General features: G+C 38.2%; 1 protein-coding gene across 7 annotated transcripts in view; it reads left to right on the top strand.

The window, feature by feature from the left end:
- Positions 1-27,027, top strand: part of NRG3 (neuregulin 3) — a 1,059,991-nt gene that overhangs the window by 1,001,856 nt on the left and 31,108 nt on the right. For all 7 annotated transcript variants that reach the window (XM_012764721.3, XM_012764724.3, XM_076010185.1 and 4 more), the window contains exons 5-6: positions 6,085-6,187; positions 13,306-13,432. In XM_012764721.3, coding sequence (XP_012620175.1) covers positions 6,085-6,187; positions 13,306-13,432 — 230 coding nt within the window. The remainder of the gene's footprint in view (positions 1-6,084; positions 6,188-13,305; positions 13,433-27,027) is intronic.

Below are 27,027 nucleotides of genomic sequence, written 5' to 3' on the forward strand. Positions count from 1 at the left end.
CTGAGCTGATGTAATAGGCTCCTACTTGGATTCTACATTAATTTATCCCTTCTAATCTTTTTCCCACATTATAGAAAATAGAAATGTAAATATTATCACATCACACTCTTCTCCTTTCAAACCTTCAGTAACTTCCTGCTGTTGTTCGTTGACATGTCCATTGTATACTTCACCCCCCTTGCCTCTGTGTTACTCTGCTAAGCTGTTTACTGTCCAGATTCCTGAACATGTCATTTTATCTCCTACCACAGGGCCTTTGCACACATTGTTTTCTCTTCCTGGACCACTCTCCCCGTCCCCATCTCTTTCAATTGGCTCCTAATCTTATATTTCATATCTCTGATCCCTAGTCTCTATGAACAGCTTGATATCCTATATTATATGCCTTTGTAGCATTATACACCCCCTCGTTATACAGCACAGTCGGCATTCTATATTTACTTTTATGTTTATTTAATTAAGAGCTATCTTCCCTACTGGATTATTATGCCTATGGTGGGAGGGCCTATGTCTGCTTCTTCTTTTCCTTTCATCCTTAACCCATGATGTCTGTATAACATTGCCACTAAAAAAAATTCCATTTCTCCCAGCAGGAGGGACACTTAGAGGAGATACAAGCGCTGAATATCTTTTGAATATTCCTTGTTTAGAGAAAAATGGCCAAACGGCAGAGCTGGTAGGATCAGTAGCAAGTATTCTCTGCTGTGGGCAGAGAGAACTAGCAAGAAGACTCTGTAGTGGCCCCAGAGGTGGGGTCCCCTGAAGGAGGAGACTGGAAGGAAAAGAGAATCGAGCTACATAATTAACAAACCCCTATTGCCTTCAGGGAACTTGGAAGATTTTTCTGCAACTTCTATCTTTTGTGACTCTTTCTCTTACCTTTAACTTAGAAAAGTTTCTATTTTCACTAAAGTTTTCTAATATCCTTCTTGAAAAAGCTTCACGGTTTTCAGGGGGTGTTGGCTATTGTCTTCTAGAAGGAATATAAAATGTGCTCCTTCCTATAAAATATTTTTTAAGGAAAAAATACTTATTGAGCAGCTTCTATATGCCAAACACCATACTGGTCACATGTGGAATACCAGATGCAGGGCCTTGAACACAGATATTAGTGTTCCTGTTTGGTAGATGAAAAAGTAAAGTGCCCAGAGGTTAAGTAACTTCTCCCAAAGTCTTGTGGTTGAACAACGACAAAACCAAAATTTAAAATAGGTCTGCCTAACTCTAGTTCCTCACACTTTTGATTATATGATACTGATTCATAATGACCTTTTACCTGTTCCTAAGCAAGCTCACTGGCAATTTCTTTCACCATTTTGTTAAGCTCTTCTTGGACCCAAATCATAGGAAGCTCTGCAATCCTCATGGCAATACCTTAAAAAATCATTAATGAAATAAATGAAGTGTTCAAAAGCATAAGTGTATTTCTACTCTTGAATGCAAGCTTCTATCCATCATGTACCTAGAAAGAATGTTTTATAAGGCAAATATTATAGGTTCATGATGTATTGATTAGGGTTCTCCAGAGAGACATAGCCAATGGAATATATAGCTAGAGACAGATGAGAGAGGGTTTAGTAGGGGAATTGGCTCATGGGACTATGGAGGCTTAAAAGTCCCACAACAGGCCCTTTGCCAACTGGAGACTCTGGGATGCTGGCAGCATGGCCCAATCTAAGTTCACAGCCTCTGAACCAAGGAAGCAGATGGTGGACCACTCAGACTGAGAGGACAAGAGGTGAGAATATGGAAGTCACTGGTATTATTCATGGAGTCCCAAGGCTGGGAAGCATGGAGCTGTCCAAGGATAGGAGAGAGAGTATATCCCAGCTCTAGCAGATAAATCAACATATTTGCCTTTTCTCTGTTTTTCTTCTGCCCGGGCTCCCAGCACATAGGATGGTGCCTGCCCACATGGAGGTAGAATTTATTGAATTATTAAACTAGAATTTATTGAATTACTTACTATATGTTATATATTTAAGAAAACTCATTTGATATAATTATAAAAATAAACATAAGTGATATAGCATTGCCTTTACTTAGGTGAGGGGATTGAGGTTTATACAGGTAAAGTAATATATTTCTGGTCACTCATTTTAAAAGTAGCCAAAATTGGAGTGAAATCCAACATTGCCAGACTCTCAGGCCTTTGCTTCATGCTGGTTCTTGTATAACATTCTATGAATCAAGTGCATTGACAGGACTGTCATTGTAACTATGCCTGGGTCTATAAATTCACTTGTAGTCTTTGCAGTTTTAATTTCACTCTTGATTTAAACTCAAAATTGATTTTTTGCATTTCCTCTGGCTACATTTGGCCAGCTTCAAATTAGAAGAAACACACCACGTGGATTTTACGTGGAAATCCTTCAGTTTAGTGGGTACAGTCGTTTTCTTTGTGTTTTAGTGGGTTTTATCCTCCATCATGTTCTTTTTGTTATCCTCCTTCATAATTCTTTTTGTAGGCAGAGGCAGGGTGGAGTAGATTATCATATGAAAGTCATGCTTATTCCATGGCAGTCACCAACTCACAACAATTAAGTGAAATGGAATTTTTTAGAGTTGGAACAACTATTTATTTGTTTCCAAGTTCAATTGGAAAATTTAATGAGCTAACAAATGTAGGGATGGAAATAATGACATTTTGTAAGATAACAATATGCCCAAACAATGTCTTGGTGACACATTCTGTATCCCTGTAATTGGAATATTTCCAAATTTAAAATATTAAAGCAGGCCACAGGGCACATGATTGTACCTCTCTACTTACCCAGAAATGTAGATAATGTAATTTTTTTCTAGGTTTACTTTCTGTTTCCTAATACTCTAGCCTGAATAAAGACATTGAAATGAAAATAAAGCCTAAGAAGAAAGAGAAGAGAGGATAGTTCTTTTAAAACATTGGTTCCCAATGTACTTCCACAGGAAAAAGAACTATAAAATGTGTAATCATATTTATTGAGAGGATATAGTGCGTGGTCTCAGAAAAAAAAAAAAAGAAAGAAAGAAAATAGGTCCTAGAGTTTGGGCTTTGATCCAGGTTTGTTTTGTCTGGGACCCCTTTGCCTAAGGATTTAATAACAATAAAGTACTGCAAATAATGTTATTAGTAGAGAAACATCACCAGTCGTGGGCTCATTTCAGCTGGCCCTAGAACCTTCTCGAGCATTTTGGAAACAACCCAGAATGTCATAGTATGAAAAATTCATATACATTACCCAGCTCTCAGCTTGGTTCTCTGGCTGTGTATTGACATTAGCACCAAGTGAAACTGGTCCAGAATGCAAAGCCAGGCAGCACACCAGTGCAGACGTGCAATGAGAACAGCACACAAATCCACACAAAGATGAACAGTGGGAGTATCTGTGCATCACTATGTGTTTCTGCAGTCTCCCGCAAAGCCAGGGAACAAGTGGTTTCACCATTTTCTTCCTGGCACTTTGTCCTGTGAGAAAGACGTTATGAGTGCAGAATCACAGTGAGGAGGCCAGGGTTGGATGGGAAAGTCCCTGAATCAGTCTATTTTCTGATGCTATAACAGATACTATAGAGTGGATAATTCATTTAAAAAGAAGTTTATTTGGCTTATGGTTCTTGGGGCTGGGAATTCCAAGAGCATGGAACTAACATCTGGAGAAGGTCATCCCACAACAAAAGGAGGAAGGGCACGTGGGTGCACTAGAGAGAAAAGCAGGTCAGGCTCATCCTTTTATCAGGAGCTAATTCCTGTGATAACTAACCCACTCCTGCAATTACTAGCCCACTCCCATGATAACAGCATTAATCCCCCAGGATTAATATTTTTGCAGCTACAGTGGTCATAGGTCAAACCACCAATTTATAATGAATATTTTTTTTACATTTTTAGCATAAATATTTACTTGTGAAACCATCACTGTAATTAAAATAAGGAATATATCTATAACTATGAAAAGTTTCCTAATATCACTTTTTAATTTCTTTCCTCAAGAAAAAAAAACCCTCTCCCTTCCTATTCCTGAGTATCTGCATTTGTGCTTCCTGTCACTATATATTAACCTTTATTTTCTATAATTTTATATAACTGGAATTATACAACATGTACCCACTTTTTGCCTGACTTATTGCACTCAACATAATTATTCTGAGATCCTTTCATATTGCTGCTTATATCAATAGTTCATTTCTTTTTAATGTTGAGAAATATTCCATTGTATGGATATACCATAATTTGATTATCCATTCACCTGTTGGTGGGCAGTTGGTTTATTTCCTTGTTTTTTTGCTATTGCAAATAAAGTTTCTATGAACATTTGGGTACACAATGAAATTATGTCTTCATTAGTCTTGGGTAATGGAATGGCTGGATCATAAGGTAAGTATGTGTTTAACTTTCTGTGAAGCTATTCTTTCAGGTAGACATATAATTCTACGTTTCCATCAGAAGTACATGAGAGTTCTAGCTGATCCACATCCTTTCAACACTTACTATGGGAGACTTTAATTTTAGCTATTTTAGTGGAAGTGCCATATATCTCATTATAGTTCATTATAGTTTAGCTTGCAATTTCACAATAAAAATTACATTGACCATCTTTTAAGGTACTTATTTGCCATCCATATATCTTTGGGAAAGTGTCTACTCAAATATTTTGCCCATTTTTAAATTGGATCGCTTACTATTGAGTTGTTAGTGATTCTTGTGTATTGTGGATACAAGTCCATTGTTGAATATGTATTTTATAAATGTTTTCCAAGACCATGTTTTGCTTTTTGATTTTCATAATGGTGTCTTTGACTATCAAATGCCATTAATATTGATGACTTCTATTTTATTAATTTTTAAACATTTTATAGTTTGTATGTTTTATATTTTACTTAAGAAATCTTTGCCAAACCCATGGTACTAAAATTTTCTCCTATGTTTCTTCTAACTTAATAGTTTGAAATTTTCCATTTAAATCTATTATCCTTTTTGTGTTTATATTTATATAAGGTATGAGGTAGGGTCAAGGTTCATTTTTGTGGGTAAGGCTATGCCATTGTTGCAATTTCATTTTTTGAAAAGACTCTTTGACCATTGAATTACTTTGGCTTCATTGTCAAAAATCAATTGTCCACATATGTTTAGATATAATTATAGTTATCACTCCCAGTTCCAAGCTGCTCAAGGTAGAGGTATGGAGAAGGCAGTTTCTTGGGTTCAATTTTGCCAAATGGATAGAAGAGAATTAATGCATGCACTGGAAATATTTGCAAGAGAGTAAATAACTATAATGGATGATGGTCTCTGTGCATATGAGCAGAAAAATAAAAACAAGAGGAGGATAATTAACAAAGATAAATTGCTGGGTTCTATGGATACAAAGGTCTCGATGAGATGGAAGAACTGTTTCTGTCAACATGCTTCAGAAAAAAGATTCAAGAGTATAAGTGGTAGTGGCTCAAGAGTGAAATCTTTGTTTTTGAATTATTGTCATTTTTGCTCTGACAAGCTATAAGATATGACCTTGGTAATAGAGGCTGAGTTCTACTGTGCCAGGTCATTGATTATTGAGGAGGTCACAGAGTGGGTGAATAAAATATTCACATGCATGTTGAATTTTTTTCCCATGAGTGACGTCAATCATAGTAGTAGGAGGATGAATAGGAAACTGAGAGTCAAGGACTAAATCAGAATCAGTAAAGGCATCAGCATTACAAAAACTAAATTGGAAGACATCACTGGCACAGGAAAATTGAGATGCACATGTATTTGTCTCTCTGGCTGATTAAATGGGGTGCCATCATAATTTCAAAAGTGCATGTCCCCACTAAGTCCCAAAGTCACGGAATGTGTTTCGATAGTAAGAGTTACAGTTGCAGTATCTGTGTGTGAGTTCTGATTTAGTCATGCAGATACCAAAAAATAGCAACTGGTTATTCTTTAGAACGTTGCAAAGAAGTCGAATCTTAATAAATTCCTCCTATTTTTTCCTATTCATGACAGAAACAAAAAAGCTGGCTTTGAAAGACTCCTACCAGCTCAGAAGTACAGGGATGAAGATTGTTGCTGCTGTGCCCTGCTAGCATCCATTCTAATTCTGTTTTTCAAATCCACAGAGAGTGAAGACGTTTATCAAAGGCAGGTGCTGTCAATTTCATGTATCATCTTTGGAATTGTCATCGTGGGCATGTTCTGTGCAGCATTCTACTTCAAAAGCAAGTAAGACCATTTCTCTCAAGTATTATAAGGTTACTTGTCAGAGAAAGCACTTTGTCTTTCTTTACGTTTTCAGTCTCTGCTCCAAGGAGAGGAATCTTGTGCAAATGGGTCCATCAACATCTGCAAGTGACTTATGACCTTTTGTAGACTGTGGTGAGGGTGTGCAAGCATATGCATACATGTAAATGCATGTGTGTACACAGTTTACGTTGTGCACCATGATGCACACAGTGGTCATTCCTCTCAGGGATCTTGAACATTATATGTTCTTTGCACCAGTTAATTATGTACCTGTATTAAAGGCTTGGTAGCTTTGGATCAGATGGGGCAATGCCGTGGACCTAAATATTATCAGGCATTAGCTAGCCTTTTCTGAAAAAAACATACAGAAAAAAAATCACAATTTTCCTTTCATACTGTTTTAACATTATATTCACACAGATTTTGGCCAAATATGAAACATGAATACTAAAAAGTGTACTTTGGTTCACCAGCTGGTATACACATTTTGAATATGCCCTAAAGTTCCCACTCCAAGAAACTAGACCTTATGTAGATGAAGGTTTTTACTATTAACTAAAAAGTAAAATAAAAAAAATATATATATAAATAGACACACACATGTAGGTATGTATGTATGTGTGTGTTTTTTCCAAATGTACCCTGATAGAGGTATTTTTATTCATGGAAATGATGTAATTTGTACTTAAGAAATACAGATTAAAACATTAGCTCCATGATTTCTTGTGCCTTAAGAAGTTGGCACAGATTTTGTTCTACAGCTTGTCTGAAATCCAAGCCAAAGTGTAATTGCTTTTTGTTGGGCCTGTATTTTTTTACCCATTTGCTCTTCTAAAAATGGATCAGTTTTCAAATATGCTTTATGATACCTGCTTATATGTTTTGTATGTTGATTTTTAAAGAGAACTGTGATTATTATTTTCCAAAATAATGGAAACCCAGGCATGAATCCAGAATTAGTAACTATTATTTTTTTAATAAACAATTTAAAAATAGTTTTAGATATTCAGAATTACTGCAAAAATAGTATAGAGAGTTTCTGTATATCCCAAATGCAAGCTTCCCATATTACTGTCTTACATAATTATGGTACATTTGTCATAATTAACGGAACAATATTGACACAATACTACTAAATACAGTTCATATTTACAGATTTAATTAGTTTTTTATATAATGTATTTTTTTAAATTCCAGGGCCCTATCCAGGGTACCAAATTACATTAGCTATCGCATTTCCAAGGCAATTCTTGGCTGTGACAGTTGTAACTGTCAATTTTGAGCACTTCCTCTTTGCCAGGCTTACTAGGCTTTTTATGTGTTAGTTTGCATTCCCCGCAACAGACTTGTGCATTACTACCACATTTTTCAACTAATATCAGAATTTATTTTAAAACATTATTTTTTCAAAGCCACAAAGTAGGAAATTATAGATGAGGTCTTCGAATCTCAGCAGGGCTAGTTTAAATCACTTGCTCTGAACCGCTATACCACATTGGCTCACGTAGTCCTCCTGCTAAATGGCTGAACTGCTCAGAGTGAGTTCCGAATTGCCCTCTGTCATGCAGCCCTCGTACTTCATGTTTTCTAGGGAGGCATCTGGCAGGACGGCCAGGGTTTTGCACTGCTCAGCCACACCTGGATTCAAATCTTTAGGCTGCCAATGACTTGCTGTGTGTTATTAGGCAACTTACATCATGTCTCTTAGCCTCAGTTTTCTTTGTGGTGAAATATGAACACACACACAAAAATCAATCACATAGAATTTGGTTAAGGATTAAGTGGGATAATATTGTAAAAGGCACAGCACAGTGTTTGAAAGAGTAAATACTCAATGCAGTCTTGCTGTCGTTTAAGCCCGCTGGTTTTCCTCACCAGGCCTGGGTAGCAACAAAGTGAAGAGCCGGGACTGGAGCACCAGAGGGGTAATCACAGCCAGCAGGGTGACAGAAGGGTCTCCTCACTAGGGCTGCGGACGAGAAAGAAATTGTGTATTTAACAATAAGCAAATTACTATGAAGAAGCAGTTAATCACTTATTTTTAGAGCGTAATTTGTAGTTGTACCACATTTAAACGAAAGACTGATTATGGTCATCAAGAGAGCAGAGAACAGCTGGGTTACTAGGGGCTTCTGTCTTCAGGGCCGTCAGTCTCTGACTCTCTGGGCAACAAGTGGGCTCTGAGACCCGCACCATCCCCTGGGGCTCAGCGGGGGGCAGAGTGTTTGATGGAGACACTGTGAATCAGCGGATGCATTGTGGAGGCTCAGAGGACTGAGCGGATGGCAGAGCACCAATGGAAATACTGCTGTCTTTCCGCCTGCCAACCTGGACAGATCGTTATTTTTTTAGAAAATCTATCAGTCAATACATGAATGTAAAAATAATAAAACAATAATAAAAATGGAAGCTTTTTCCAAGTGGAGTCTTATTGTTCATCAGAGACCTCAAGTGTATATTTCCTTCCTTTAGTATGATTTTTAGGCTCGGTCTTCTTTTACTTTTCTTTGCTTGAGAGAAAGCTCACAACCCCACCAAACACCTAATTTATGTTGCTAAAAGCAATATAGGTTTTTTTTATAACACCCTGGCATAAATTTATTTTACGAATTTCTGGATCTCTAGGTCCTTGCTATAACTTTGGGGAGAGCAGAGTAGTCAGACACTACCTTGACCTCCCCTTACTCATGAAATAAGGTAGTTCATATTTATACACTTTCGTTGACTTTAGCTTGGAAGCCTTTCAGGTCTTCCAGGATTCTAAGTCTTATTTATCACTGGCCACTGGAATCCAAATAAACTGACTTGAATTTCCATTCAGTATCCTGGGATGTGAAGTTCCTGCCCAGAGAGAGTTGAGACTTACTTCGAAGCTCACATCCCCTTGGTCATTTACGTTCAACTTCCCATAATCCCTCAGATCCTGCCACTCTGATCCTTTCCCCATTCCTATGTCACCTTGCTATGGCATGACTTTGTTGGAAGGAATTTCACGGCGAATTGTACGTCTGAGGAAAGTGTGAGGGCAGGCAACATGATGAGGCAGAAGTAAGGAACACCACCTTGAATTTGGAGGATTTTCTGACGGAGTTAACTGAACCCCCAACAATTATAAAATACAAAGTGAAAGAAATTCTTTCCTCGTCAGTCTCAATAAACCACTGTGTTCTTACATATAGTTACTAGAACTATTAATTGAGCCTTTCAAGTCTAGCTGATATTGCTCACATGGCAACCATAAAGTCTAGATTTTCTCTTTTCTTTCAACTTATATAGGTAAGAAGGAGAAGGCTGCATGTAGGAGTTCTTATTAAACTTTGAAAACACATGATTCAGCTCTAAAATCAGAATTGGGGTAGGAAAGATGTCCCAGGAGGATGAACCTAGGACAGTGACTGTAACGACTGGGAAAACACAGGAAGATAGAGGAGAACTAGAGTTTCCAGTAAAATATAGACAGGGTAACAGCCTGCCCCTGGCTGTAGGTTATCACCCTCTGAAGTAAGAGATTTTAAATCTCCAGAAAAGCGTCCTAATGGCAGGCATTGAGATACTCTGATACACTGCTGTGATCCTCTTCTGCTGTGGAGGTCTTAGTCCCAGCAGTTGCCAGCAGACAGTTGTGAAGAGTCACCTTTCTCAATCTCATGTCCTATTCTAAGATTGCTCACCGCCAATGACATGCCAGTGTGGGGCTCTGAAGACCTACACCAACTTGGGGTGCAAGGCTATGCCAGCTTCAGAGCTCCCTGGGGAGTTGCTGAGATCTTCACTGAGCCTGCATTGCATCCCAACTTCTCCCTCTGCCCAATCCTGCTTCTTTCTCCACCCTTTGCTTCCACAATTGTAGATACCAAGAGCCCACCCTAATAAAAATCCTGTGTGCTATCTCTATCTCAGGGTCTCTTGCCCAGGGACCCAATCTGCAACACTACAAATGAGGTCTGCCAACAAGTGTATGATGTCTTCTATTCCACAATTTGCGTCTCATTTCTTTCTAATGCATTGGGCCAGAGAAACTTAAAACTCAATGAACTCTATGGTTTCAACACTGATGTTGCTGGGCTAGCAGTGTTCCAGTGTGCAATGCACGCATCTTGTCCTCCCCAGAGCAACTGTCCTTGTCAGAGAGTTAATGGTATTGCAATCAGATGCTGATCATTTCTTTGGTTCCTATTTGCTGGAGGAAAGAGCAAAAAAATGTGTGCTTGTGAAAGGAGAAGGATGGTTGAGGCAAGGGATGGAAGAGAGGAAGAGGCAGACTCAGAAAGGAAAGACCACTTATTCTGGAATGTTAGTGAGTCAGGACTTGAGTGAAAGAAGCTAAAAAGGAATGCAAATTATAAAAGGATTTAGGAAATGTCATTAGATATTTTGATGAGGAAAATTCCTTTAAAAGTTTCTATTTCCAGCACCCTGAATTGGATTATTGAAAAAGTAGTTAATGTTTCTACCAGTTTAATCCTTAGGAGAGTAATTGAGTCCTTGCTCTGTGCCAGGTACCCTCTAAATGCTTCAGGATGATTTATCCAGCTAGAACCACCCAACTTCCCATTTCCTTCATGAATGAATCCCTGATCGAATTTTGTGGCTGTAATGTGCTTCTTACAATGCTGATATGATAGATTTATTTTTAACAATAGGCTACAGATTAGCTGTAAGGAAGTACATAGATTATTACAACTGGATTAAAGCAACTGAGAGTGCGAGAGATAAAGTCCCCCAAATAATTGAAAAGATAAAATAAATATTTGAACAAAAAGAAATACACCACACTGGTGTTGTAAATTCAAAAGGGATAATGATGCTCAGAGCTTCCAAATCTTGCGGCAAATGCTGGTGACTTGCTTATGAAGATGCAATTAGTTCAGTCTTTTATTTTGGGGCCAATGTTCTAATTCTTCTGCAGCATCCGGTCATAAGAAAGAACTTCCTTCATGACAAAAAGGGAAAGAGATGAACGCTTTGCATGTGCCCCCATGTGTAGTCACCACAGTGTCCAGGGAAGAAAGATAGTTCTTATGAAATCCATTTACAGATGAGGAAACTGAGGCTCAATGAAGTTTAGGTAATCATTAGGGTATCAAAACTAGTGGATGGCAGACTGGGATTAAAATGCCAGTCCCTGTGATGTAAGAGCCCATGCTCTGTAGGGTGGGGAAGCTCACTGGGGAGGACTGAGCATGTACCCCAAGAATGGCTCTATCCTTGACAGGCATCCTGGGGGAGAAGCAAAAGTCAGGGGGAGGATTCTGCTATGAAAATGGTCAGAATCAAAGTAGAGTCATTTGAGTTAAAAACCCTGAAAAATAGAGCCAGGGAAGGCCATAAAGGAGGGTTCTTATGCCCAAATGCCTGACAACAAGAACTATCACAGAAGACTCTGCAAAAACCATAAGGTTGAACAAAGGGCATCACAACCTTACAGAAAAAAGTACTCCTGCAAAGATATCTGCTTAGCAAGATATCTGTCAGCCTTGCCCTGCTGCTACCCTTGTTATTGATCCTTGTAGCCATGGATGACTATCTCGAAACAGTTATGCAATCCTTTTTATTTTTATTTTAAGAAGCTTTCTCTGCCTCTCCGGGGGTACACACATAGTTTACTATGGCACTCATATTAGTATTTCCCTTGCACTGTCTATTCCTGAATAGATATCATTTTCTTTTAGAGAGTCCCCTTCCTTGTTTGTTATTTAGGTTGACACTGCAAAGCTTTGTGTTTTTTTATGGGTATCAGCTCTTACACTGGTATGGATATAATTTCTGTGAAGCTTCTGGAAGAGAACTGCTAATAAGGCGGTGGTTTGTCCTGTCCTTCTGATACAGGCACCAAATGACCCAAACAACAGTCACTCCACATGTGCACGCACTTTACTTGGAGTCCAAAACACTACAGCAATTTCAGCTTTCCCTCTTAGAAACTGTGAGACTGCGGACAAGAGGCTTGCAGTTCTGCCTGGTGGTTGAGGATCTAGAGTACACAGCCAGATTGGCTGGGTGAAAATCCACACTCTGCCATTTACTGGCTGTGTGACCCTGGGAAAACGGGTTAACTTCTCTGTGCCTCAGTTATCAGCTATTAAATGGATAGAATATTATTGCCTCATCCTATAGAATTATTGTGAAGAATAGATGAGTTGATTCACGTAAAACACTTAAAATGATGTATGGCACATTGATCAGTAATTGCTACCTATTTAAAGAGTTGACTATTTTTATTATTTGGACTGTTGGTGACAATAAATGAGCTGTTTCTAAACTATGAAAGACAGAAAACATACACATTACAGCACATAGGCAAGTCATGTAGTTAAGCTCAACATATTTGGGTTTTTTGTTTGTTTGTTTGTTTGTTTGTTTGTTTTTGAGACAGTCTCACTTTTATTGACCGTGCTAGAGTGCCGTGGCATCAGCCTAGCTCACAGCAACCTCAAACTCCTGGGCTCAAGCAATCCTCCTGCCTCAGCCTCCCTAGTAGCTGGGACTACAGGCATGCGCCACCAGGCCCGGCTAATTTTTTGTATATATATATTTTTAGTTGGCAAATTATTTTTTTTTTTAATTTTTAGTAGAGATGGGATCTCACTCAGGCTGGTTTTGAACTCCTGACCTTGAGCAATCCGCCCGCCTCGGCCTCCCAGAGTGCTAGGATTACAGACGTGAGCCACCACACCTGGCCAGCTCAACATATTTTAATTGTACAAATGTAAATGTAACTTCACAAGTATGTTCTATGTGGCCACTAGACCCAAGCCCCCAATTTTTCCTCCAGTCACTTCCCCATAGCATTTCCAATTCTTTGCAGCTGAGCACTTAGGGTGCCTCTTGCATCCATGCGGGCCAGGACAACACATTATGTTTCTGCCTTTGAAATCCTATTGAGTGTGAATCCTGCATGGTGGTGGGTGATACCAGGTGCTTTCTACATTGGAAATATTTCTTGGTGGGGTTGAAAATGAGAGAAGGACTCCCTTTGTTAACTGAATTTGTCTAGCAAATAACAAACATAGATCTTGAGAATGTACAAACCTCAAAAAGTAGGAATAGAATGAATTTATGCAAATATTTATACACATATTTATTCATACCTGCAGGAAACAAGCTAAACAAATCCAAGAGCAGCTGAAAGTGCCACAAAATGGTAAAAACTACAGTCTCAAAGTGTCCAGCACAATGACAAAGTCAGAAAGCTTGGTGAAGAGTCACGTCCAGCTGCAAAACGTAAGTTTGTGGTCTCCGCACCTCCTCCTGCAGCCACCCAACGCGTCCAGTCCAGAGGGGCCGGGAGCCTGGGATCAGCCGTGCATATTTTTCAGAATTTTTACAGATTTTTGATTAAATCATCTTGCATTTCTGGGGGAGGGGGTGTGCACACATGCATGTGTATATGTATCGGATTGGATGAAAGAGAGAGAAGTTAAATCTCAGCTCTTAATTACAATATTTAGTGTCAGTTAATCCCTGGTAACAATAACAGCTTCAGTTGTTTGTCCCATAAACAGTTATTGAATCCTTAGTTTGTCCCAGAAATAGTATTTGACATCGGGGATACAATGTTCCTTGCCCCGGGGGAAGTTATGCTTAGCAAGAAATACAGATACCACCAGAGCTAGAAGTGCGTGTGCTGCAGCGGTTATGTTGCAGCAGGGGTGGGACGAGAGGAGGCCAATGAGGCTCATGGGTGCAGACCTGGGCGCCGCCTCACAGCAGAGTCGGGCTCAGACCTGATGTTGAAGGGCATCAAAAGTTCATCAGAGTCAAAAGGCTAAGAGCAAGGGACTAGACCATACAGAAAGAATAAAACCATGGGATCCCAATATATGCTATGTTCAGGCAACTCCAAGTTAAGGGGTGTGAGAAGGGTCAAAGGTGAGAGGTATGATCCCAAAGTCAGTCCTTCTAACACCAGGCTTTATAAAGGGACACCGGAACTTGAAGTTAATGCAAACTCTTTTCCTCCTACCTGCTTTGTAAGGCAGTTTTAATCATTTCTGAGGTACATTGCAAAACACTAAATTAAAGACAAGCGAACACTGTCTAATACACGCAGAAATATTCCTCTTAGGTAGCAATTCTTTGCCCCCACACAAGACTGCACTTCCAGATTCTGAGACACAAAAGGAAGGAACAAAGGCCACTGTATAAACCTAGCATTTGAGTATAATAGGCAATCACCCAAGACATACTCACACCCCTCAAATGCTTAAATCGCTGGGAAATTTATACACCATTTGTGATTCTAAGAAATCATTACCCAAAGAGTTACCATTATGATGTGCATAACAGATGTACTTAGATGGTTTAATGCAGAATTCATAAATCAGAATCACTTCCTAGAAAGTTTTGTTAAACATTTATTCATGGCAATGTGCAGGGATTGTTCTTTTCAGAAACACAGAAAATGGTTTTCCTAATGATTTCTAATGAGTATAATCCCACCACCCTAAAACAATCACACTGATGGCCGGCTTCGAGTCCTTAACAACTGGTCCTGTCCAAGATAAACAAAGCTGGACACTGGTTAAAGTGATAAGGACAGATTTTAATCAGTAATATACTATTGCAGTAGGAAAGATAGTCCCCTATGAACTGAACTCAACATCAATTTGTGCAGAGGTGCCTGGACTTTTTAAAGGGAGAATAAGAGAGTAGGGAAGGGAGCAGCAGGGTCTTGAGCAGAGTCAGGGAAGTAAAAAATTAGAGTTGGTCAGCACTGATGTATTAGACCAGCTGTGTCAGTTAGCTGGAAATTACTGAAGTTAGGATTCTATCCTCCCGCAGAGACTGGGAGACAGAGGCCCTATGCCTTCTAATAATTACATTTCAAAAAATGGCTTTCTGGTCCTTGAGAAAGACATCCTTGGGGTGTAGGAGATGAGCTACATATTCACAATTTTTAAGGGTTTTTTAGTAAATGCTCTAAGTAAAGAGAGGACAGGGGCCTATCATCTAGTGTAGGCTAGAATGGCTAGAACAACCCTGAAATTCTTTTAGTAGCCTTGAGCTCTTTCTTTTCTTTTTCTTTCTTTCTTATTTCTGTTTTTTTTCTTTTTCTTCTCTTTTCTTTTTTTTTTTTTTTTTAGGCAAGCACTTTAAGGGTGGCTAGGGTCATCCTAGGGAAGCACCCTTGAGATGTTCTCGAAACTATGTTAGTCTTTGTTCAAGTCTTAGTGTAGGGTAGAAAAGGAGGTAGATGAAATCATTTGGACCTGTCTAAAAATTAACTCAAGAAGAGAGTTGCCGACACTCCTGTGCATTTTACAGGGTTGCACTGTGGCCAGGGCACACACAGTTTTGTGCCCTTCTTTTACATCTGACATGCCATCAGTAGCATTTTCCATCTGTTTTACCATCTCCGCAAGCTCATGTGGCATGATTGTATCATGGTCCACACAGGGACCACTTCACAGTTTGCTCCTCCATCCCTCCTGATAAGACATCTGGGTCCTTTCTCATTGTTTACTATTATTGGCAATGTAAAAATAAACTCTTCACTCTTGTTCCCCCTCCCCCATTTGATTGGAATTAGTATTGGAATTACAAGAAAGAAATTACTAGTTGTAGGGGTCTCAACCCCCTAAAAAACCTTGTATATATATTATTTTATTTCCATTTTTCTCTCCCTCTTCCCTCCTCTGTAGCCCACCCCTTCCCAACAGTTGATACATTGGCACAGGGCAGCAAGGCATGGGCTCGGCTGGATTATTCCTTTGGGACCCAAGAGAGGGAGTGGGGGTAGTGTCTTCTTGTAGTCATCACATTTTTGTATAAGAAAAGTATAGGAGAGGAAAAAACTATTTTTCCTTCTATCCTTCTTAGTTCTCAGCTGGGTCTCTGTAACAAAAGATAGATTAACAAGTAAAAAACAAATAGAAGTTTATCAACATGTGCATGATGCATGTTAACACATGGGAGCACTGAGAAATGAGTGTATCAGAGAACTCTAAAGGGTATTTAGAACCTAGGTTTCTAGCCATCTTAGGCTAAAATAAAGGGGGTTGGGATTTTGTGTGGAGGAAAGAAGTTATGGGACAGTAACCAAAAAAATTATGTATAAACAAGAGTTGTTTAGTAAGGATTGTTATGCAGATTTAAGTGTCTTATCTACTGATAAGAGTTGTTAAGCTTCCTCTTCATTTCTACAAATGGAAATTTCATTTACAAAAGGAAAAATGTGTGCCCTATTTGTAAAGGTGTTCCTGCATTTGGAGGTTCTCAATGGTCTTTAGTTCAAAATAATCCACATGCCAAAGAAGAATATTTCAGGGTGGAATATTCTGGTACCCCTAAAGAGCATGTAGAAGACATTCTGTCTCTGAGAAGTGATATGATCAGCTAAGATTACACATTCCTAGGGATTATTATTTTAAAGAGGTATTTAAGGAGAAATGGAGAGGCCAGACAGAGAGCTGATATTAGAGGAAGGCATTTAAGGACGTTGGCAAAGGAGAGCAAGGTGCATTGAATAGACAATATGTACGTAGAGTGATAGCATTCCATGCATTGCCAGCTTGGGCTCAAGGGACTACCTGAGCAAGTCCCTTTAACAAGACTAAATTGGGATGACCAAATTGCTTTCCTGAAGGCATATGTCAATTTTAGCACTGGAAGGCAATGTGGGTCATTCTTATTTTTATGATACTTTTGTCAGCATTTCCCTTGCAAATTTAATAGTAGGAAATGACATTTTTAAAAAGTTACACTTATTTATCTGAGAGTGAAATAAATTCTCTGTCCACATCTTTCTAGTCAGATTTCCCCTTTGATAAATTACATGTTGATACCCTTTGCTCATAATTTTATTATGGGAAGCAAATACAAATTTGACTGCTAGTTTCCATACTGTGTGTTTTAGGAGAAAATAATGATGAAGAATAGATGTCAATAATCCATTAAAAAGTAATAGAAAAGTTTAAGAACATTTGCTTTCCTTCAGTGCTATTCTTAAGATATCTGTGCAGTTGGAGGCCAGTAGCAGGGAGTCTTAGTCATTAATAATCTGATATGTGGCTAAGAATTTTTGGATGCATATTAAAATGCACATGTATTGAAGAAAATTTGGGGAAGCATTTTTCCTTTGTTGGTCTATATATTTTACTTCTGGCAAGAACTACGAGGAAATACCAATGTCAATAATAACAATAACAAAAAATGATAAATGGAATAGTAATAATAGTAATAGCAAATAACATGTACCAGGCACATACTGGTATATAGTATGATGCTAAATAATGAAAATGTATTGATGACAGAAAAACTAAATGCTACCAAAGTATTTAAAGAGGTTTGTTCTGAGCCAATAAAAGTGACTGCTGTCCTGGGAACATAGTCTCAAGAGATCTCAAGAGGTCTTGAGAAAGTGTACCCAAGGCCAGCGGTCCACAGCCTTTTTGGCACCAGGGACTGGTTTCATGGGAAATAATTCTTCCACTGACTGAGGTGGTGGGGAGAATGGTTTCAGGATGATTCAAGTGCATTACATATATTGCGCAGTCAAATCTCTCTGCTAATGATCATCTGTATTTGCAGCTGCTCCCCAGTGCTAGTATCACCACCTCAGCTCCGCCTCAAATCATCAGGCATTAGATTCTCATAAGGAGCATCCAACCTAGATTCCTTGCACGAGTAGTTTAAGTTAGGGTTTAAATGCCCGAGCTCGTCTGATAAGAGGTAGCTTGTGCGAGCAATAGCCAGTGGCGGTAAATACACAGGAAGCTTCTCTCCCTTGCAAGAGGTGAGCAACCTGGTTCTGGTACCGGGTCCATGGCTGCCGGCTTGGGGACCACAGCCCAAGGTGGCTGGATTACAGTTTGGTTTTATACATTTCAGAAAGACAGAAACTGCATGTGCAATCATACATTAATACAGAGAAGGTATATTTTGGTTTGGCCTGAAAAGGAGGAACATTTTGAAGAGGAGGCTTACTAGTCAGAGGTGGGTTTTAGGGATTCTTTAATTGGCAACTGGTTGAAGGAGTTAAGCTTTGTGTAAAAGCTTGGAGTCAGTAGGAAGGAATGCTTGAGTTAAGATAAGGGGATCTGACATCTGTCATGTGATGCTATATCAGAGTCAGGTTGGAAAGTAAGCCACATTATACCAGGTTAATGGAAAAAAAAAATTTTTAATGAGATTTTATCATTTATAAGGCATGACTCCCCAGGCTCCTTAGAGAGGAATTTGGGCAAGAGAAAAGTTAAGCTCAGAGTTCAGTCCTGAGTATTGTCTTATTTCATTCTAACAACAAACACTTACTTTATGCCCATAGTGTGTAGAAAAGGGAAATGGGACTCAGAGCTTGAGAAAGTTACTTCTGACAGTTGGTGAGTGGTGAAAGACAAGCCCCATTCATATAAGTCAGTGGTTCTCAATGGGACACACACAAAACACACACACACACACACACACACACATACTGTAAAGTCTGAAAACAACTTGGGAGAATAATGCTACAGACATCTAGTGTAGAGGAGGTAGAGGTCAGGGGTGCTGATAAACATCCTTCAGTGCACAATAACCTTCCTCAACAGAAAATTATCCTTCCCAAAATATCAAGAGTGGTGAGGAAGTCCAGAGTCCATGCTCGAGTTGCAAATGGGACCATCAGGAAATTCTGAACACCCAGTTCCATCACAAGGCTTCTCACCACTGTCCTTTATTTCCACTAAGAAGAAGGTGACAGATTATCTATATAATATCACCCTTGGGAGGGAACATTTCCTGCCTGCTTATCCTATCAGGAAAATCTGTCTTTGTTTTATCTTGAATCCCAGGTTGGCTGCTTGAAATTCTTTGCAAATTGCAGTGTTTAACAAATGAAGTGTCTGTGTCTGGCATTCCCTTAAGTTCATTAAACATTCATGGGGAAGGGTTTCACTTTGCAATCATTTAACAAGATGTGAAACACCTAGTCTAGTGAAGCAACATGATATTCTGGAAACACTTGACTTGGGTACTGCAGAACTAGAGTGTATTATCCTGGCAGTGCCTTGAAAGCATCTGGCCCTTGCCACCTTTTACAAATAAAGCATTTGTGAGTCAAAATGAACTGACCTCATTTACTGTCCCAAGTGAGAAAGAGCTGGGGACAGAATTAGAGCCTCCAGAACCTTCAAGGGAAGGGCGTGAAACTTCTCAGCCTGGTTCAGGGATCAAGAGAAGCCATCAAAAGATAGATGATCCATTCTTCTCTCTTAAAATCAAGAGAAAAATATGCATAATTGTATATTATGAAGAAAGAAAACTATATACACCTTTATACAACTATAAACTATGTACACTATATACAACTATCAAGAAGAAAACTATATACACCTTTCAAGCCTTTTTTTTCAATAACCATCTTAAGAAAAATAGGATTATAGGCAGTCACATTCAATGAGAAAGAATTGGAACATAACACGTGCTAAAGGAGAATAATAAGAATTTAATGCCTTAAACAGTCTTAATAATATGTAGTAAGGCATATATTTATTTAGTAATGCTTGCTGAAGACTTGTTTGTCTTGATCACTGCATGAAGAACCTAAAGTACAAACAGAAGAGATTGTTCCTGACCTTGGGGTGCTCACAGGCTAGTGGTAGAGAAAAATATGTATGCATATACTGTTTCATAAGGTAGATGCATTAAGTTAAAGTGCTGTCAGAGAATGGAAAAGGACTTCTGAATTTGACTAGGGGGACGTGAAGACTGCCTACAGTGGGTGACATTAGAATTCAGTCTTGAGAGTGAGTTAAAATACATCAAATTGCTTGCAGAGGGGGATATAGGTCAGAAGATGTAATATCTTTGTAGCATTAATTAAACAATTTTGAGTAGTTCTAGTCTAAAATCTGGTTTCTTATTTTAAAGGTCAGGTTCTAACTTACTAATTCAATATAGATTCATAGATTCATCTATTTATTCAAGTATTGATTAAATAGCTAGTAAGTGCCAGAAAGTACCTACTAAGGACCAGGGATATGATGATGACCAAAAATGAGAATGTCCTTGCTTTCTAGACATTTATTGATTCCTGCAGGTGATAGATATTAATCAAATAATCTCACAAATGTGGAATCTTATCTGTGTCCACGTCTATAGCCAATCGTGAAAGGTGCTATCAGAGCTTATAGCAGGAAAGCTGGGGAGTCATATGACAACAGGAATAGCAAAGAGCTCCCTAAGAAGATGCAATAGCACAAGTTCAGTCCCCAGGCTAAAGCTGGCACCTTGTTGGAGGTGGGGTTGGGAGCGGGTGCTTAGTATGCCTCGTGTCTGAAAAGGGTTTTATATTATTTCCCTTTAGCTCAGCGGTCCCCAGCCTTTTTGACACCAGGGACCAGTTTCATGGAAGACAGTTTTTCCATGGAGGTGGGGGCAGGGGAGGGACGTCACTGCCTCGGCTCCACCTCAGATCATCAGACATTAAATTCTCATGGGGAGCACATAACCTGGGTCCCTCACCTGCACAGTTTGCAGTGGGGTTCTTCCCGCTCTGGTGAGGGTTTGATGCTGCTGATCTGACCAGGAGCAGGGTTCGGTGGTGATGTGAGGGAGGGATGGGGGCGGCTGCAGGTGCAGATTGGGCTTTGTTCACTTGCCTCCTGGGGAACTCTCACCTGGGTTGTTTGGGGACCACAGTTTTAGAGGAAATGTATAAATATTGACAATAGTTACAGTTCTTCCAGCTCTGGTGCATGGTGCAAAAATTCTCAAAATAGCAACAATGGTCAATTTGTTTTTTTAATTATTTACATTAGAAATCCAGATGAAATCACTCCAAAAATATATTGTAACCATCAATGTCTGCATGCTCTGGGCTCATGAGTCAGTCCAGCAATAAAAAACCTTTTGACACAGACGTAGATAGGCTGGAGCAAAGCAGAGAGAATATTTATAAACTGTTTTAACATATCCTCCTCCTGCATTTATTGCCTGGAGTTCCAGACCAGGTGATTATCAGCTCTGTCAACATTGCTTTCCAAAGCAGACTCCACTTGCATTTAACCTTCTGACTTCTGCTGCATGCGTGTGGCAGACCTGGAAACAACAGTGTCGTTACTCTGCTGCCAGCATGTGCCTGCCCCATCGGACCTGTCTGCTGATTTTAGCACATCACCAACAATGTGTGTGGAGCAAGGCAGGTGATGGGCGGGCGACAGAGGACAGTCTCAGCACCCTTGCACACTTGCACAAGGTGGGGCTTTCAGGGAGGCCAGTTGGACCTGCTGCCCCAAGAAATCACAGTGTGGACCAGAGCCTACGGGGCTATTTCAGAGGAAATCACATGGGCTCATGCTGAAAGGACCAGTAAACACACTGGGGCTTCTCCTTATTCACCACTAAAGCAATATTTTGTACATTGTACCAGATGAGATCTTAACCCAGTGCACAAAATTAGAATCTATGTTAAGGAAAGAACATGTCATCAACTGCCAGACTTGAAACATGGTAGAGAGTGCTAGTAGGGTGGTCCAAACAGGCAACTGACCTGAGCACTTAAGCCTCGCTGGAGATAAGATCTGATGGATAAAACTGTGCACATCTTAAGTCCTCCCAGGGATGGGACTGCATACATTTTGGAAGAAACCGTAGTAAATGCTTTCAGCATAGAGCACAGAATGTGCAAAGGTTATGATCCTGGTCATTTAAGCTAACTTTTAAGGAGGGTTGGTGCAGATAACTGTTTTGCTGAGTGGGGTGTACACCCTGAGGGCTTATGCCTGAGTAACTCAGGAAAGTAAAGGGAGACTAAATTCTATCTTTAGTCTCTAAATTTTTCTTTCTTTTTTTGGTTTTAAAAAAAAAAAAACTTCTATTTTTAAAAAATTTTTAAGTAGATTTTATTTTTTAGGACAATTGCTTTAAAGACAAGTTGCGAAGATACTACAGAGAGTCCCTTTATACTCTGTAATCAATTTCTCCTATTATTAACATTGCACATTATTACATTTGTTAAAGTTAATGAACTAATATCGAGGTGTTATTACTAACTAAAATCCATAGTTTATCCAGATCTCCTGAGTTTTTACCTTATTGCTTCTTCTGTTCCAACCCCATCCCGGATACCACATGACATTTAGTTGCCCTGTCTCCTCGGGTTCCTCTTGGCTGCAATGGTTTGTCAGGTTTTTCTTGTCACGACGACCCTTGGTAGTTTTGAGTACTGGTTAAAGTGTTTTGTATGATGCCCCTCTATTGGAATGTGTCTGATGTTTTTCTCATGAGGTTATAGGTTTTTTACAGAAAGATAACAAATGTCATTGTTATCACATCATATCAAGGGTGTGCCCTATCAATTTGCATTTTCATTATTGGTGCTTACCTTATCTGTTGGAGGTAGTATTTGTCAGGTGTTTCCACTGTGAAGTGACTCTACTCTTCTGTGTCCCGTCATAGAGTACACTTTGGGAGGAAGTGACTCTGCAGAGCTCCCACACTTATGGAGTATGGAGTTATGGTCCCCCTTTCTTCTGGTGGAGTATCTTCATGAGTTATTTAAGACTCCACTACAAAGTTTGTGTCTTCTCCCCCACTTATTTATTCATGCTGTCATTTATTTATATTTGTGAGCATGGACTCACGGATACTTATTTTGTATTTTGATTTGTAATCCAAGTAGCTATATACTTTATTTTGTGATGCAGTCTTTCTGGCTTTGACCATTGATAGGTCTTTCAGTTGGCTCATGTTGTTGTGACATCATCCATCAATTTGATGAGGTTTGGGGGTTTTTTTCTGGAGCACTACAAGATGCTTTAGGTTTATATTCTGTATTTTCTGCCTTAGTCTTAGAATCAGCCATTTATCTAAGTAGCTCTAGTTCCTTTTATTGCAGAATGCTATTGGAAACCAAGATTTGGGATCTAGGTGTGTGTGTCCTCATTGCTACTGGGATGTCCTTGTTTCTAGGACTTCTCAGCAAACAGATCAAAGATTATATATATTATATAATATTACAGATATTATAGATATAGTAAAGATGTATATATAAAGAGCTAAATATTAAAGATTATATATATGCACTAACATATATCTATAAATATTTCTTTATGTAACCATCTGTTTCTGTATTCCACTAAGCATGGGTTCATATTAAGGTCTCCCGAAATTCTAATCCACGACCACATGGATTGTTCTAGCCTCTTCCCATTGCTTATCTATAAATTCCCACTTGAACAGTGAAAACCTGGCTCCCACTATCCGACGTCCATTTGCATATTTGTTCAATGGCAGAATATATGTGTCGCAGTCTTGGAATTGTCACCCCATACCTCTGTGCTACACAACTTTGACAGCTAGGAGTGCTCAGGTGTAGTACTTCTGCCTTTAGTCCCATTTCTGAGGCTGCTCTGGGCAGCATTGCACCACGCCCACCTTTTACCAATGCTCTTCCTTACACTCTTGGTTCAGCTAGACTCCTTCCTCCGAGTCTGCATTTCTTCCTGGGATCTCCAGGCCTCCTGAATAATACTGATGTGTTTTTTTTTTTTTAATACTGATGTTTTTAATAGCCATATTTCTTTAATAGATATAGAACGATTAAGGTGAACGGTTTCCCCTTGGGTGAATTTTGGTAGTTTGTATCTTTCACAAAATCAGTCTATTTCAATGAATTTATTAAATTTGAGGACACAGAGTTTCTCAGAAGGTTCCTTTATTATCCATTTTATGTCCATGGAGCAGTAGTGACAAGCCCCTTTCACTTATTGGTAATTTGAATCTATTCTTTTCTGTTATGAGTTGGCCAGACTAGAGATTTGTCAAAATTATTGGTCTTTTCAAAAAATCAGATTTGCTTTTGTGTTGATTTTTCTCAATCATTTTCCTGCTTTCAATTTCATTGATTTCTTCTTGAACTTTTCATTATGTCTCTTTTTCTGCTAGTTTTAGGCTTAAATTGTTCTTTTTTTTAGTTTAGATTTAGATTATCAATTTTAAACATTTATTTCTTTAAAATATAAAAATGTGAGGCTATCAATTTATCTGTAGTCACTGCTTTGATTACCTTTCACAAATTTTGATAAACTGTATTTTCAATTTCATTTATTTAAATATATTTTAAAATGTATGTTGAAACTTCTTCTTTGACCCTTCTGTTATCTATCTTTGCTGTTAAGGCTCTAAATATTTTGTGATTTCCCAACTATTTTTTTGATCTTGATTTTTCTAGTTTAATTTCAATGTGGTCTGAGAACATGCTTTGTAGAATTCCTATTCTTTTTAATTGCATAAAGTGAATTTTATGGCCCCAAAATGTGGTTTATGTTGATTAATGTTTTATGTGAGCTTGAGAAGAAAGTGTAATTTGCTATTGTTGAAGGAATATTCTATGGACATTAACTTGATCAACTTCACTGAGAGTACTAGTCAGGTCAACTATATCTTTACTGATATTTCTGCTTGCTGGATCTGTGAATTACTGATAGATGGATGTTGAACTCTCCAATGTAACAGTGGATTTATCTTTTTCTCTTTATAGTTCTTTTGATTTTGCTTTATGAATTTTGATGCTCTGTTAGGTGTATAAATGTGAACAATTACTTTATCTTCTTGGAAAATAGATCCCTTTGTTATTACATAAATGATACTTTTCTTATCCTTCTTTTCTCTCATAGTTTTCCTTTTTCTGAAGTCTGTTTTGTCAGAAGTTACTATACGTACTTCAGCCTTCTTTTGATCAGTGTTAGCATGGTATTTCTTTCTCTACCCTTTTGCTTTTATCCTATCTTTATCTTTATATTTAAAATGGGTTTCTTATATACACCATATATTTGCTTTTGATTTTTAAAATCCATTCTCACAATCTCTGTTTTTTCTTAATTGTTGTATTTAGATCAATCATTTAAAGTGGTTACTGATATAGTTTGATTAATATCTGCCATATTTTTAACTATTTTCTTTGCACATGTTCTTTGCTTTTTTTTTTAGGTTCTCTTTTATTTCTTCCCCCTCTGATTTTTAAATTAATTATTGTATATGATTTCATTTCCTCCCCCCTTGTCATATCAACTATACTTCTTTTCATATATATTTTTAGTTGTTACAGAAGAGTTTGTAATACACATTAACAACTGATCTAAGTCTACTTTCAAATAACACTTTATCACTTCGTAGTTCATATAGTTACCTTGTAACAGAGTATCATCAATTCTTTTCTCTTATTCTTTATAAAATTGCTATCAATCACTAACATTCCCCCAATACATTGTTACTATTATTACTGTGAACAAATATTTTCTATTTGATCAATGAAAAATAAGAATAATTTACCTCCATTTATTAGTTGTCTCACACTTTTTCTTACTTATATAAATCTGAGTTTGTGTTCTATATCATTTTCTCTCTCCCTGATGAACTTCTTTTTAATTTCTGGCAAGATGGTCTTCTGGTAATGAATTTCTTCAGTTTTCATTTATTTGAGAAAGTTTATTTCTCCTTCACTTTTGTTGGATAGTTTCAGTGGATATCAGTTGTAGTTTGGTGGGTTTTTTTCTTTCAACACTTTAAATATTTCAATCCTCTTCCTTCTTCTTTGCATGGTTTCTGATTGAAAGCCCATTGTATTTCTTAATCTTTTTCCTCCACAGCCAAGATTTTATATTCTCTAGATTTTCTTGTGAATTACTTTTTCTTTTCTTTCTCTTTCTCCTTTTTTCAGTTTGAATATGCCATTGAGTCAATATTTTGGTATTTATCCTGTATGGTATTTTGGTGTTCTAGAACCTGCTTAGATCTGGGGTGTAGTGTCTATCACTAACTTTGAACTTCTTGGTCATTATTACTTCAAATTTTTCTCCTACACCATTTTCTCTTTCTTCCCCTTCTTACATTCCAATTATGCATATGTTATACCTTTTGAAATTGTTCTATAGTTCTTTAATATTCTCTTTTGTTTTTCTTTCTTTCCTTTTTTTTTTTTCGTCTATTGAAGAACCTACCCAGTGCATTCATCATTTCTCTTGCAGTGTTTGTTATTTTTAGCATTTACTTTTCATTTCTAAGAGCTTTCAAATCCCTGCTTACAGTGCTCACCTGTTCTTGTATGTTTTCTACTATTTCCTTTAGAACTACAAGGGCAAAAGAACCCCCTTTCTCACCCTTAGGGATTGATGTTTGAGTCTGAGCAATAAACTAACAATAGACTGATTAACAAAAGAAAAAGCCTACAAATTTCTTTATGTGTATAGGGGCATTACAGGAAGGTGAATGCCCAATAACATAATGATGTCTAGAAGTTTATGTACCCTTCTTCATAGGAAAAAGGGAAATAGGGGATGTAGGCAACTTTGGAGGGGCAGTAAATGATTTTTAGAACAGATGAATGGGCCCATAGAATAGACAGTGATCTGGGACACTTCGTCTGCTCTCTGGGTGTGATGTTTGATTTTCAGTCTTCCTCTGTGATATGAGTTTAGTCTTCCTCGGTTAATAAAACTTCAGTAAGAAAATTGAAGGCATTTGTGTTCCTCTTCCATGCATCTGGTCTTTAGGTAGATAAGCAAACTTCAGAGAAAAGCTTCCCCTTGTGCTTTGGGAGAGACCTTTGTCCTGAGGATGTTTCTTTAGTTCAAAGTACTCAGCATGTCAAATCACCATGCTTTGGAGTATTGTTTTCTGAGCCCCAACAGAACCCTTGGCCTATTTTTCATGCTTATTTTAAATGTCCTGATTATTCCAACATCTCTGTGCTATGTAAGTTCTGATTGTTTATTTTTTCTCTTCAGATTGTATTTTTTCTTGTCTTTTAGAATACCTTTTAATTTTTGTTAAAAAGTGGACATAATATATCAGGTAATAAGTCCTTACTAAGGTAAATAGGCCTTTGGTGTAAGGTT

This window comes from Microcebus murinus, chromosome 14, assembly GCF_040939455.1.
Source record: "Microcebus murinus isolate Inina chromosome 14, M.murinus_Inina_mat1.0, whole genome shotgun sequence".
NCBI lineage: Eukaryota > Metazoa > Chordata > Mammalia > Primates > Cheirogaleidae > Microcebus > Microcebus murinus.